The following is a 14,367-nucleotide window of genomic DNA, read 5'->3' on the forward strand; positions in this document are numbered from 1 at the left end:
CTTGTAGAAAGCCTTCTTGGCTCTTTTTTAATAGACCAAAATTGGGTTTCATCACTTGAAAATATTGTCTTATGTTGCTGACAGTTAGTAGAAAAGGATCAATAGATGGAAAACTGCAAAAGGAAGAGCGTTGGATTCTGCCACCACAGCAGCCCAGGAGGGGGTGGAGAGGGGGAAGGAAGGAGAGAGAAGCCTTTGGCCAGAGTGTGTTACAAACCATTCCAGAAAAGCTAATTACAACAGCAGGTGCCAGATTCAGTGCACAGTTGGCACTGTGTTCAGAAGACATAAAGCAGTGTTTCAGACCATGATGAGCCTTTCAGAAGTATGATGTTATGTATCTAATCCATAATTTAAATCCCCCAAAATGCTTTCAGATCCACATGCCTTGAGCCTTTTTCAGTTTAAAACTCCCTTAGATTAAGCACTCAGTATCTCTTCTGTTTATTTACATGGTTGCTCACAGATCTGCTATAGATTCTATAAGGTTGTCTTACGGCTATTTTAAAACATAAATTGGTTGAGCTCACTAGATAAGGCTACTGTCACTATTACGAGGATTGAGCAATTTAAGCTAGCATCAGTTTTTCTTAAGTGAATGGTTTCATTTTCTCATGGCAATCCAAAAGAACGGCTAAGTGGACTTATATTGAGAAGTATACATCTTCTCAGTAAAAGCTGAGCTGCTTTAACATGTTTACAGTAATCCTTTTCGGTGTATTTCTTTTTGTCTTTTAGTTCTACCTCTCCTGTTTAAATAAAACTTTTTTAAAATGTGCAGTGGAATGATTTGGATTAAATCTCCATAAATATGAAGAAAAGGTGTAAACATTTACTTTGCTGGCATCTTTCTTAGTTTGGGGGGGATTTAATATTTTTTTTAATGGATGTGCGGTGTGTGTTTTCCTCCTCAAGAGAGACAGCAAACAGCTGTGAAGATTAAAATGGAGCAAATTCCAATCTTGTAGAGCTCCACTGCCTTCTGTGGAGCTCTGCCAGAAATGTGTTCAGCTCCACCTGTCTATGCTGTCTTCCTTCCTGAATATTTTTAGTGTGACTTATTTTGTATCACCATCCAGAAAAAAGGCAAAAATAATTATGCAGCAATTCAAATGTGACATTGGGCACATAATAAATGAAACATGATCCATGCAGGGATACGCATAGACAGCATCACATCTGAAACAAAGTGCTAGCATATAAATATGTAATCATTAGCAAATCACGGATCTATGGTGTGGGGGTATGTCATGGTCATGTGTTAACACTATACACTTAGGCAACCGGTTTTAAACATGATAATGTCATCCATGGTTTCTTGCATAGAGTACTGCAATGCATCATATGTGGGGCTGTCTTGGAAGATGGATCAAAAACTTCAGATGGTGCAAAATTTGACAGCCAGGTTGCTCGCTGGGGCAAGACGTGTTGAGTCTATAACACTGATTCTGACCCTGTCAATGAGTTTCCAAGCCTAATTCAAAGTGCTGGTGCTGACCTATAAAGCCTTACACGGCTCAGGACCTCAATACCTTAAGGACCACCTCTCCCCATTCAAACTGACCCGGACCCTGTGCTTGTCATCCAAGGCTCTTCTCTGCATTCCTGCTCCAAGAGGTTCAGAGGGTGACAACACTAGAACAGGCCTTTTCTGTGGTGGCACCGGAATGCTCTTCCCAGAAAGGCTCTCCTGGAGCCAATATTACATGTCTTTAGGTGCCAGGGGAAAGCATTCCTCTTTACCCAGGCTTTTAGCCATCAAACTACCTATGGTTTTTTAAGTTTGTGTGGAGTGGCTGTTTAATGATTTTTTTTCTGTGACTGTTTTATTGTCTTCTATCATTACACTATGTAAATTATGAATGAATGAAACTTTATTTGCATCAGCCGTCGGCCATAGCAACAAAAAATATTGTGATAGATGTAAATTATGCTTTTAATATGGTATTTCGCCCTGGGATCTTCAGATAAAGGGAGGTATATAAATTAAATTAATAATAGTGAAAATCGAATAATATATGTTTTTTCGTGTCTATTGTAACATTTCAACTGGACCTGATAGGCATACTTTTCTCTCATCAGTGACTATCTATTCTACATAATCCTGCTGTACAGGTAGGCAGAAACTAGATACACAAATACTATTTTTCTCATCAGTTTGCTCCATGACAGTTCCATGAATACCAAACTTCTAAGAAGAGAACTGGAACTGCATTCATGGAAAGTCTGCACACCCTATTCTACCACAGCAAATGGGAAGGATGTAAGAATGCCACCTCTTAAAGAAGTGCCTGTAATTGCATGTGTATGTGGGCTTGTCCTGTAGTGTCAGCTTGGTGTAAACATGTAGTAAATCTTGGTGGGACAGAACTGTATACAGGCTGCATGTCCATGTCATGGACTCCACAGTACCCCATTTGAATAGTAATTTGGAATAGTATTGGAATAGTAATTTGGAAATTGCAGTCTTTTGTGAAAGCTGACTAGAATAAGAATTGGTCAGCTTTCTTGTTAGGACCACTTCACAAAATACCATGTCCTACATTGCTGTCATTTAAACTGACAGTACATTTTACTAAGAACACATTCTCACGTAGCTTTTTCACCACATACATCCTAGGAAAAAATCTGATGCATGAAGTGACCCTAAATTCTAGCTGAATCACTATGCCGTTAGAGAATATATAGCAATTAAGGCATTATAATCTAAAGGGGTAACTGAAAATTAACAACTGATTGTATCAGATGATAAATATTCTTTTTTTAAAAATGTTGTAAAGTGCATGCAAACAGTATTGGAGAGTGCAGAATGCTATAATTTGCTTCCTGCTACCCAGGAGCACTGTGTTCAGCAGAATCCTTGCTCTTGTTAAGATTTCCAGCTGTAGTTGGAGGCTCTAGGAGTCAACTGTTTTTATTCTAAAATAAGAACTCAGGTTATTTTATAAGACATTATGCCTGCTCTAGGTGGAAGCTAGAGAACACCTCTGAATCTCTATTACAATAATATTTAAGCCACCTAAGCATATCTTTCTAAGTCCCCACTCTTGCTATTTAGCTGGGAGACGGAAAAGTATGGTTGTTTATCTGCTACTGATTACAGCTGAACTGATATGGTGTCAAACTGTCTAGATTTGAAGCAGATGGGGCAGAGGACCGTATGATTGTTTCTCCATGCACAGCCATAACGTAAGAATATGAGATTTTAAAATAAATAAAACTCTGGAGTTTGGGGCTTGTTGTTTTTTAATATGACCAAAAAAGTTGCTATAAGAAATTAATAGCATATTTTCATACATTTGTGAATAGCAAAACAAGCATGTTGGGTGCATGTAGTAAAAGGCCAGTTCACTGATATCTGTATGTGGAAGCAAATCTTCAGCAGATATATCCTACCTCTTCCCATTCATTGCATCTTTTCATGTTAACTCCATCTGCATTTGCACACATACACTGTTCTCAATGCTCTTGCACAAGTGGGACTATCACCTCTTCATCCAATAATGAACATGTGAAGAGGTTCTGATTCAAACTGAAGATTTTATATGTGACATGAGAGGGTGCATGCACCTGAACCTTATTGCTGTATAATGTTACATGCTCAGCCTACTTGCTGAGACTCTGAACTAGCTCAAAGCTGTAGCTCAGACTGTCTGAAAGGTCAATATGCCAACTAAAAAAATACTCTGGTTAATAATGTTTAAAACAAACAAAATAATGTCAAGCAAGGATTTCCAAAACATGCTCTCCTCTGCCAAAAAAACCAACAACGGTTATTTACAGAGCAACGATGCTCCTAGGATTGCCAGCATATAGCATCATGAGCCCTCCCTTGCCACTTTTTTTTAACAATGCCAAAAGATGTTGTAATAATTTCTGGTCATAATATTTTGCTTCTGTAATCTGTTGCAAAATGCAGAGTAAAATTATTTTTTTGCTGAATTCATGTCAAACAAATTGGATAAGGTCACAATCCCCCTGGTCTAGATTTTCATTCTTGAAAGGTTTTCATTAAGTATATTACACCTACCCCTTTCCACAACTGAGCTCACTTCCTTCCTGTCTGGCTTTGAACTTTACTGACAAGCAAGGACCAAGATCTCAGCACAGCAATTAGAGAAAAGGCTGTCTTTAAGGCAACTGCAGTTTGCCAGATTCTGACCTGTTGAGTCAAAGCTCAAGAACAGCAATGCATTATTCTGGGAGAACCCAACTCTACTGGTGCAGCATGCCACTGTTCAGAAGTTAATGTCTAGAATATCATGTTTTAAATGTATTTAACATTTTATGATCACCTTGTAAGAGCTATGATATAAAAAGAACCTGTAAGTATTAAATTAAAGGACTCTAGTTCTGCTTCCTAACAGACAAGATGGCGCAAGATTGAATAGGGACTTGAGGCACCTGAAAATCTTGCTGACCTGAAATTATTATAACAAGAGGCACTGGGAATAGGTCACAATTTGGTAAACCTAGAAAGCATCAGTTTTACCTTTCTACTCACAGGAGTTTACCGTCAGAGTGTCAGATGCCACCATACAAGATCTTGTCCTAGCAAGCATTTCCATTATAGCAGTAATGCTGTTTACCAGATCTCCACCCAACTATCACAGTTGCTGGTAAACTCCCAATTCTTCATCCAGTAAGTTCAGCTGTGTTTTACTGCAGTCATTTCATTGGATCACAGGAAATTTAAAAAATGGTTCCCATGACACAAGCAGCAGACACGTTGCAAAGTAACCTCCCATTATATAAATGTCATTTTATTCTTAGTAATTTCCAATGGTATTGTGTTGTAATTAGAATTCACATACACAGATTCACACACACACACACACAGCTCAATAAAAAAGACAGCACAGCTGTGCAGCACAAGGGGCTAGGAAAAGGGATTGAGATGGGTGTCTCTGATAAGGCAAGGGTTCTAGTTGTACCGACATGCTGGCTCTAGGAACTGGTACAATCCTTCCTACTAGCTGCCATCTTGGTAAGGGCAAAGTCTAATAATTGTTGCTTCTGCAACTTCTTACGTAAATTCAAAACATTTTTCTCCAAAAGGTAGAATAAATGTTTTTATTTACGTATCATTGTTTTTATAGCAGGATTTTAAACCAACTTCAAACCAACATGTTCCACAACATTTTTTATGGCTGCAAATTTAAAGCTCAAACGTTAACTATGTTTTTAAAACCCTTACAAACACACACACTTAAATATACAACTAATTTTAAAAAAGAAAATAAGATGAAAATCATTTCACCTTTGTGTTTGATTTCAAGCCAGATAACCTACCCTTTTAAAGGGTATATTTTTAAAATAATTTTACAAAAATGTCTATTTAATAATACAACACCTTTGAATGCCTTCAGTAGTCATTATTTAAGGACAATCATCATATGCTCCAACTGCCATTTGAAGCCAGTAGTCCAAGCTCCTAAAAATTACGAAGTTGTATAAATTCTCCCCGCCTTTTAGGAAACCATGTTCACTTTCTTTCCAGGAAACAGGGCTGTCAGCAAAGCCATGAACAATGAGCGATATCCAGTGAGCCAACTTTGGTTCTTCAAAATAGGAACTGTTGTGGGGAAGAAAAGAGAGGCAAAATTATAAATTATATTAAGCTTTGCAAGAGAAGTTAGATCATAGCAGTTCAAGCAAATAGCTTGATCCTATGGATATATACAGAGAAATAAGTCTTATTGATAAAGAGTATGTACATAAGATTGTTCAAATTAACACACAGGGAGGGATTCACCTAACCAGCACCATCAGTAGAAACCCTGCACAAGGACTTCTGCTTGTGCTTCCCCCTGCACCCCCCTCCCTGAAATTGGCTGTGAATCAAATGATTGGAAAAACACTGAAACAAATATAATACTGTGTACAGTTTTGCATGAACACACATGCAGTGCAACCCAATGCATGTATATTCAGAAGTCAGTTCAGTGGTATTTATGCTGTTGTGTGTTTAGGGCTCAATTTGATCAACTCCAGGTGTAGTTATAACATGCTAAATAGGACAGATTGTATAGCTAACTGCTTACCATATTTGTTCAAACAAATGAATTATCTTCTCTGGAAGTATAAAGCCTGTTATTGTACACAACAAAGCTTGTTCTACTGTTGTGCTCGGTTGAGGACATGAATATGTTGATAAGAAACTAGAAGATGTATTTTCTCTGCAAAAAAGAACATATGCAAGACTCTTTTAGTATTTTAACATTCTGACTGCTAAATAATTGTTCTGCTTGTGCACCATGCAGCTAAATCACCAAGTGCTGAATAATTTCCCCTTTCACTGGACAAAATCCATTTAGTAAATTATCATGTACAATTCCCATTGTGTCAGTAGATTGTGCCCTTTGAGATCTGTGGACAACAGTGATGTCCAGCAGAAAAATTCAGCTTACTTTTTAATAACCTAGATATGGTAATAACTATCCAAATGACATTATGCACTACAGTGTCTAAACAACTTTTATTTATAAAAATATTTATATACCACCAAATCACTTAAAATATCAAGGCGGTGTACAACAATTTATACAAACATAATAAAACACAAAAGACAATAAAAACAATAGAAAATAATCATTAAAATAGCAGGGAAGTTTAACCAGTGGCTTGGCTCTGTCGGCAGAAAAAGGACTTCAACAGATGCCTGAAAGTGGATGTCTTGTGTTGTGGATACTCCTCCTTTTGCTTGGCTGTTCCTTTCATTTTGAAAATATGATGGGTTTTGCCATTTTATAGTGATGTTTTTCCTACTATTTTTAATACGTGTGTGTGTGTGTGTGTGTGTGTGTGTGTGTGTGTGTAATTTGATGTTAAGCCAATTGGGTTTCTTTTGAAGAAAAATAGTCAGACATATATACTTACAACAAGCAACAGATACTTACAAGTCAGTATGAGTGAAAATGGCACCTAGCCATTCGAATAATTCCTGAGCACTGCATGCTGTTTCTGGCTCTCCTTCCAATTTATTGCTTTCCAGAACTGGACACTGCACATTTCTTAATGTGCTGAATGTTATTTTTGGCTGAAGGGCCTGTATTTGGTTTTTGGAAAAGTATGACATCAAACTTGATTCTTCTGATCCTTGAATGCAAACAACACACCCCAAAAGTTAAAAAAAAGAAATAGACTTTAAAAGGAGCATTTTTCCCCACACTATTCAAACACTTTTATGATTGTATGCAATTTGGAAAGATAGATTTAGTGAAATACAGTGTTGAAATTAAATCTACTGTTTATCTGTGCCATGCCAGAGCCTAAGATTTCCAACCTCCTCCTCTTAATCCCACAAGTTGTCACATTCCTTTTAGGATAAAAAGTATACTTTCAGATCCATTTAGCACTTAGGAGCGCAACCAGACTGTGCCACTTTGCTGGAATTTGCATGATCAACATTAGAGGTTTAAACTGAAAAATGAAATTAGAAAAATGCAAGAACACAGGAAAAATAATTCCAAATTAGGAAGTGCACGAGGTCATAATTCTAATATGACCTAGGACCCTCGTACCTACGAGACCGCCTCTCCCGGTATGCCCCACGGAGAGCTTCAAGGTCCATAAATATCAACACCCTAGTGGTCCCGGGCCCTAAGGAAGTTAGATTGGCTTCAACCAGAGCCAGGGCCTTTTCAACTCTGGCTCCGGCCTGGTGGAACGCTCTGCCTCATGAGACCAGGGCCCTGCAGGATCCGATTTCTTTCCGCAGAGCCTGTAAGACAGAGTTGTTCCGCCTGGCCTTTGGCTTGGAGCCAATTTGATTCCCTCCCTCCCTCTCTTTCTTTTTTTCTTTCCTTCTCCTCCTGCTTTGAGGCTACATTTTATTTTAATATTGTAATATTTTTATGTTGTATTTTAATTTTGTTTTTAAGTTGTAATCATTCAACTTGTTTTTATTATTGCTTGTAAGCCGCTCTGAGTCCGGCCTTGGCTGGGGAGGGCGGGGTATGAATAAAAAATTATTATTATTATTATTATTATTAACACACTCCTTATCCCATCCACACAATCTTTAAGGATTATTTGTATAATAATGCTTATTATTATTATCATTATTATTTTGTACTATATATATATATATATATATATGTAGTCCCTCATTTACTGATTTCTCAAAAACCAAAAAAATCAATTGTTTTTGGTGACTAATATGTACTATCATCTCCCACAAATTTAGTTCTACTTTCGATGCCTAAGCATTCCAGCCAATTGCATAAAAGAAACCCCATTTCTTAGAAAAGACGTGCACTGCCCAAACTAAGGTCTGCAGTCTTGCCAAACAAGGGGCTCTCCTGACAGACAGGTTACCCTTCCTATATTACATTTACATGCACCTTAAATGTGTATAGACACCTATAGGTCACATGTAAAAACACCAGAATCAGCCTTTAGAATAGAATGGTATTTATAATGTATGTCTTCCGCCATTCCCTTTTATGGTTAACGTGCTGTTACCTGTTTGGTGCCAAGCCATCAAGAAATCAAACTCTAGTGGCATTTTTTCCTTCAAGGCCCAGATCACTCTGTTGTATTTCTTACTATCAGGGCTGAAGGTTGAATCAGTCAAGTCAACAGTAATAACTATTAAAAGAAGAAAGCATAAATTTTGATGTGAACATAGTATTAGTAAATCTTATGCTACCTGGATAACTAAGTAAGTACTCTTTCTAAAAAGAAGCTAAACATTGCAATAAAAAACATTAATGAGTATATACCAGGTATTCATTATTTACAGTATTTATAGACCACCTTTCAACAGAAAACAAAAAAGATTCCGTAAGAAAACATTTAGAATCTTCACTAATCCCCAGATGCCTGATGGGATGAAGGTATTTTCACCTGACTACAAAATGAGACCAGGAGACACGCAGACTTCCTCAGGAAGAGCATTCCACAGGAGCCACACAAAAAAAGTCCTGCTCCTAGGAGAGAATAACCTTACCTCCCTAGAGGAAGGATTCTACAACAAGGCCTTACTAGCACATTTTGAGACTCGGGGGGGGGGGGGGGTTTGAATAGGAGCATGTGCCCTGTGATATATATCGATCTCCGACTGTACATGCCATTGAAGCATTGTGAATTGATCCCTGAAACAAGCTGGTAATGAATACTGACCTCAACTCATCTCTAGTTCCACAGAACGTTTACTGGCCCAAGATGGGCATAAGTATCCTAGTCTGTATCAAAAGGCAGACTGAGCCAGAGAATCATATAACTGTAGAGTTGGAAGGGACCCCGAGGGTCATCTAGTCCAACACTCTGCAATGCAGCACACGCAATACATGGTCTTCCATCCAACTTGAAACCCTACTGGATGCTGCTTAGCTTTGCAAATGAGCTAGCAATTTTATTGCTGCACCACAAGGAGGGCTGTCCAATGAGTTGAGCATTATGATATAATTAGGGATGCACATTGAAGTAGGCACATGCATCTGCATGAGCTACATGCGTTGAGAACTACTTCTTTAAGTATTTCCCTTGTTTGATCAGGAAAATTGATCTATAGGGGGCAAATCTGTTTATTCAAGCAGAATCCAACTCAAATTCCAAACCTCAAAAGCTGAGGGTATGATGTCCTATATTCATAAGAAAGCCAAGAACTGGAAAGAAGTGAGGTGTTATCTAATAAATAGGTACTTACTGTATCTCATCGGCTTTTTACCAGAATACAGAGAAGGACGGCCTTGCAGTCCAAGCTCTTCATAAGTATCCTTGTCTACTGATATAATTAATTTGCCTATAAACAAAAATAATTGCAAATAAGCATATTTTCCAACTTCTTAATACATACTACAAAGTAAAAACACAAACACAAAATGAACTAATAGCACTGAATTAAAATTGTGAACAGTTATTACCAGAAGATAACAGGGATCAACTACATTGATTCTCATTTTCTACTCTATTTTGGAAAGCAGCTTGTTACGTATACACATTCTGTGGAGTGGTTCATACAAGGATTGCCTATGCATACTGGCATAAAATATGATGTGAAGGCTGTACACATAGGTCTATATGCTTTGAGGCCTGAGTCTTACAACCCTTAATCCTCAGAAAGAGAATAAAAGGCAATGTGAATCAAGACTAGCACTGGAATACCTTAGTTGCACATTTTCTTATATGTGTGTTGAGAAGTACAAACATGCACACTAGATTTTCTACCTAAAAACATGATATTTGGGCCAGGTGAGTATATGAATTACATCCCCCTCTCTCTTCTGTGGGCACACACACACACATCTTCTATAGACCACTAGCTAGTCTAACTGAACTGAATGATACTTTTTAGTACTATAAAATTTAAAAAATGCTATATCTATTTGTTTTCAGCATGATATCATACCTGTTGGTAGCAGAGCAGCTGTATTGTCTTGGTCAATCCTTGTTTTATACGTAAGAGCATAACATGAACCTAAAACACAGAAAGACTTCAGAGTTTATTGTTTCTTTTTTAAAGTCATTATTAGTTTTGTTTGTTTTTTATTATATCATGTTCTTCAAAGAAACTGCAATAGTTAAACTAATCTCGGAATGCCACTTCTACTTGTTGTGATGTTACTTCTAGTAAAAATGTAAAGGTAAAGGGACATGGGTGGGGCTGTGGTCTAAACCACTGAGCCTCTTGGGCTTGCCGATTGGAAGGTCAGCAGTTTGAATCCGTGTGATGGGGAGAGCTCCTGTTGCTCTATCCCAGCTTCTGCAAACCTAGCAGTTCAAAAGCACATCAGTGCAAGTAGATAAATAGGTACTGCTGTTGCAGGAAGGTAAACAGTGTTTCCGTGCACTCTGGCACTCGTCACCGTGTCCCAATGCACCAGAAGCAGTTTAGTCATGCTTGCCAGATGACCTGGAAAGCTGTCTGTGGACAAACACCAGCTCCCTTGGCCTGAAAGCGAGATGAGCGCCACACCCCATATTCACCTTTGATTAGACTTAACCATCCAGGAGTCCTTTATCTTTTACCTTTACTTCTAGTAACTTCACAAGAAAATTCTGCATTCAAGGATTACAACACTTAGCTTTAAACATCTACTGCAGCAAAAAAACAAAAACAAAAACAAACTCCTGCAGCCAGAAGACAAGGCACCAGTGCACTCAAAACCCTCAGACCTATTATATTGGACACAATATTAGAGCCAAAGTAAGCAGAGGCTGTTACAACTGAATGAAAGACCAAAAAGCAAAAACAAACAATAACACCCAATTTTTCTAAGGTGCTTCTCTTAAAAAATCCTTCAGGAGCCAAATATTTTCTTTAAATTAATTACAATCCACCTCTATGAAACAGTTTCAGTCATGCTTTCTTATCTATTTCAATGGTTTCTTACCTTTCTTCACAAATGTGCTAATAAATTCCTGTGTAACTAACTCATGAAGCGACAAATTCTTCACCAAGTAGTACTGCCCAATATCTGCAACTGTATTTTTTAATGCTTCTGGAACTACTCCACAGTCAGGGATAAAAAAAGACACCTATTCAGAGAACATTTGGGATATAAATTAGGTATTACGATCATTGATAAACAGACTGCAAAGTATCTTTTACACAGCTCCACAGATAAACATTAATACAATGCTGGCTGTTTTATATTAAATAATATCTCAAACAAATAAGTGTTTTTAACCTATTATGAACAGTTAGTACCCAAATACTTGTGCATTTGTAACCAATTCTTCTACCAAGAAAGTCAAGATGACAAGGATTTATCCTGCTTTATTCTCCCAGCATTCCTGTGTTAGGTATACTGTTTGTAGGCTTGTTCAGGCTGAACACCGCTACAAGCTATCTCTACACATTTACAAATGTTTGCAAGAAAGTATCTGGGACTGATGGAAGTTTGGAGTTCTCCAACATCTGTAGGGCCACAAGTATCCCCTCCTCCCCACGGAAAGCATGCAAGAGGAAAACTGTAGCTCTACAAGCAATATGGACTGGATACAAAAGGCCACATCTGATATGTCCCCGTTACATGCCTAAATAATTTTTGTTGTTGTTGACATCCATCTGTCTCAAGAGACAATGGAGTGTGCCTCTGGGGGTGAAGTTAAACTGCTGGAGAATCACAGCGCCTGCTGTGGCTGCAGAGCCTGGTAACTTGTAGCTGCTGCTGCCTCTGTTGTTTTCACTGTGTTAGCAGAACTGAAGTGACCACTGGGGTTCAAGCTTGGGCAGTGGGTATGGAAGTCCTAGGCTGCCCAAACTACATGATCCCCCCAGCCTGCTGATGTTGTCCAAAGAAAAGGAAAGCAATACATTTAGCACCAGCTTGGCTGCAGTTGTCAGAAGGAGACATAAAAGATGCCATCCATCTAGCTAAGGGACTCCACTCCTGAAGATATCCTGCAAGGCAGTGAGTACTAAATACATTATACTGTTAGTATTAAGCTTTACTTTAATCCATACTTTCCCTTTTCCCTCCATTGTCTCATAAGCCCTTTAGTGTTATGTCTGTTAGACAGTTAAACCATTCTGTCAGGGAATATTTTATTCTTTGCACAACCCTCAGTAGAATTTTAAACTTGAAACCAGCAAAAAAATAAATAATACAGTAGCTTCGTAGTGATGTGCTAAGATACTTTTAGGTTTTAAAACTAAGGGCCAAGTTAGATATGATGTGATAGGCCGATGTGTTTAAATGTGGGTCGACCCCACTCATGTCTGATTTTTAGAACAAAAGGCTCATGTGAGTGAAGCTATCTTTAAACTCATAGCCATGCAGCTGTGTGTCACATCTAGTTTGGCCCATATTCTGTTTTAAGTATGTGCTTATTGAAGCCATGATTTTGGATTGTGTTACAGAATAAAACTGACACTGGTGGCTTTTAATCTGTTTTATGTTTTGTTCTTTTTAATTTCATTGGATGGGTGTGTTGGCACTGTTCTTTAGTATAACATGCTGGTTGATTTTTAATTTTATATGTAAGTTGGTTAGAGACTGAATAAATAATACAGTCTTGAATGGGTTGAGTTTTTAAAATGCTGTTCTAAGTGCCTCATGAGATAGAAACGTTAAATAAACACTACATTGTTAAAGATACTGTCTGAAACTATTAGTGTATTGCAGCAAAAGCAATACAGTCTTGCAAGTACCTTAAATAACTAACATATGCATTGTGGCATAAGCATTTGTGGAGAATGGTACATTTCACCCAATGCATAAAACACTATATTCAGTTGGCAGAGGTGTGTGTCCACGGGCACATATTTTGCAGCCAACTGGCACCATTTGATATGAAAAAAACAAAACCTCAGGCCAAATGGCAGCGATGTAGTGGAGCAAGAATGATGTATTGCTACTTACACAGCAGCAAAAACAATGTCATATCTAGAGAAGCTGTTTCTCAATCCTGTCTGAATACCAGATACATATACATCTCAAAACCTACTAAATTAGCTGAGCAGAGGAACAGGTAGGTTACAGTTAAGAGGTAACACGGGACGAAACTAGGCTTTATTTCACTCAGGTCAGACCTAGTTTTGCACAACCCCCACACACATTTGTGCACACACACACAGGAACTTGGGGAAACTGAATTCCCTTACCTTTCTAAAATTAAATAATTATAATTATTATTTTTGTCTGGGGGGAGGGGCTGGAACAGATATACACCCAGTGCCTGAGCCAAATATAGATTGCCTACACCTGTAATCAATAAAGCTGTGGCTATTAATAATCCAGATCATTGTCTGCCTGTGTTTATTAATCACATCTTACGTTTAGCCACTTCTGTGGCGGTGGGAGCCCACAAACAAACAAACTTGGTGGTGAATTCCCTCACCTTTTTTCCAGAAAGAAAGAAAGAAAGAAAGAGAATTAGGTAGGATAGGACCAATCAGAAAGCCACAGAATAGTAATTTTAAGAACTACGATTTGGAAAACCATTAAAAGGACATGCAATGAAATTCAACCAAAGGGAAGCAAGGAAGTCACTTAATAATGTTAATAAGTGTAATTTTTAATAAGGTTACGATTTATGTTTGTTTTATGTGTCTGTTTATAATGTTGTGAAAATCAATAAAAACTTTTTGGGGGAAAAAGAAAGCCACAAAATAGTAAGCAAGGAACACTCTCCCCCTTTATCAGGATGGATAAATCAATAGAGGGAGGAACTGCTTTGGTATTGAAGCCTTAACAGCTACATGGCCAAAAATTAAAACAAAACCCTGCCCTATAGCCTTAGAAGGAGCAGGACGCTAGGAGTTGCCACGCATTTCAATAATCCGCCACTTTCATCACTGCCACATGGCCATGAAACTCAGCAAGCACCGCCTAGGAATTTCAATTTTACATAAAGGCTTTTAAGAAACGGCCATTCGCCACACCAGTAATCGCAGATACACCCGTGGAAGTCAGT

General features: G+C 38.1%; 1 protein-coding gene and 1 long non-coding RNA gene across 7 annotated transcripts in view; one reads left to right on the forward strand and one right to left on the reverse strand.

Annotated features, from left to right (window-relative positions):
• The window catches only part of RPP40 (ribonuclease P/MRP subunit p40), a 33,751-nt gene that overhangs the window by 19,115 nt on the left and 269 nt on the right, over positions 1–14,367 (reverse strand). For 5 of the 6 annotated variants that reach the window (XR_013841143.1, XR_013841144.1, XR_013841145.1 and 2 more), the window contains exons 2-8: positions 11,340–11,484; positions 10,355–10,423; positions 9,653–9,748; positions 8,467–8,592; positions 6,900–7,098; positions 6,045–6,179; positions 5,354–5,575 (exon numbers count right to left, since the gene is read on the reverse strand). Coding sequence is in view for 1 of the 6 variants with exons in the window: in XM_079985076.1 (XP_079841202.1) it covers positions 5,380–5,575; positions 6,045–6,179; positions 6,900–7,098; positions 8,467–8,592; positions 9,653–9,748; positions 10,355–10,423; positions 11,340–11,484 (966 nt within the window). In the remaining 5 variants the exon portion in view is untranslated. Of the gene's footprint in view, positions 1–5,316; positions 5,576–6,044; positions 6,180–6,899; positions 7,099–8,466; positions 8,593–9,652; positions 9,749–10,354; positions 10,424–11,339; positions 11,485–14,367 lie in introns of those variants that run through there. The other variant, XM_079985076.1, reaches the window with a different exon arrangement.
• On the forward strand, positions 2,797–5,421 carry LOC307220970. The gene is made up of 2 exons (XR_013841234.1): positions 2,797–3,947; positions 4,401–5,421. It is a non-coding gene; the product is annotated as an uncharacterized lncRNA (long non-coding RNA).

Source organism: Podarcis cretensis, assembly GCF_951804945.1.
Source record: "Podarcis cretensis genome assembly, chromosome: 7".
In the NCBI taxonomy this organism is placed as follows: Eukaryota; Metazoa; Chordata; class Lepidosauria; order Squamata; family Lacertidae; genus Podarcis; species Podarcis cretensis.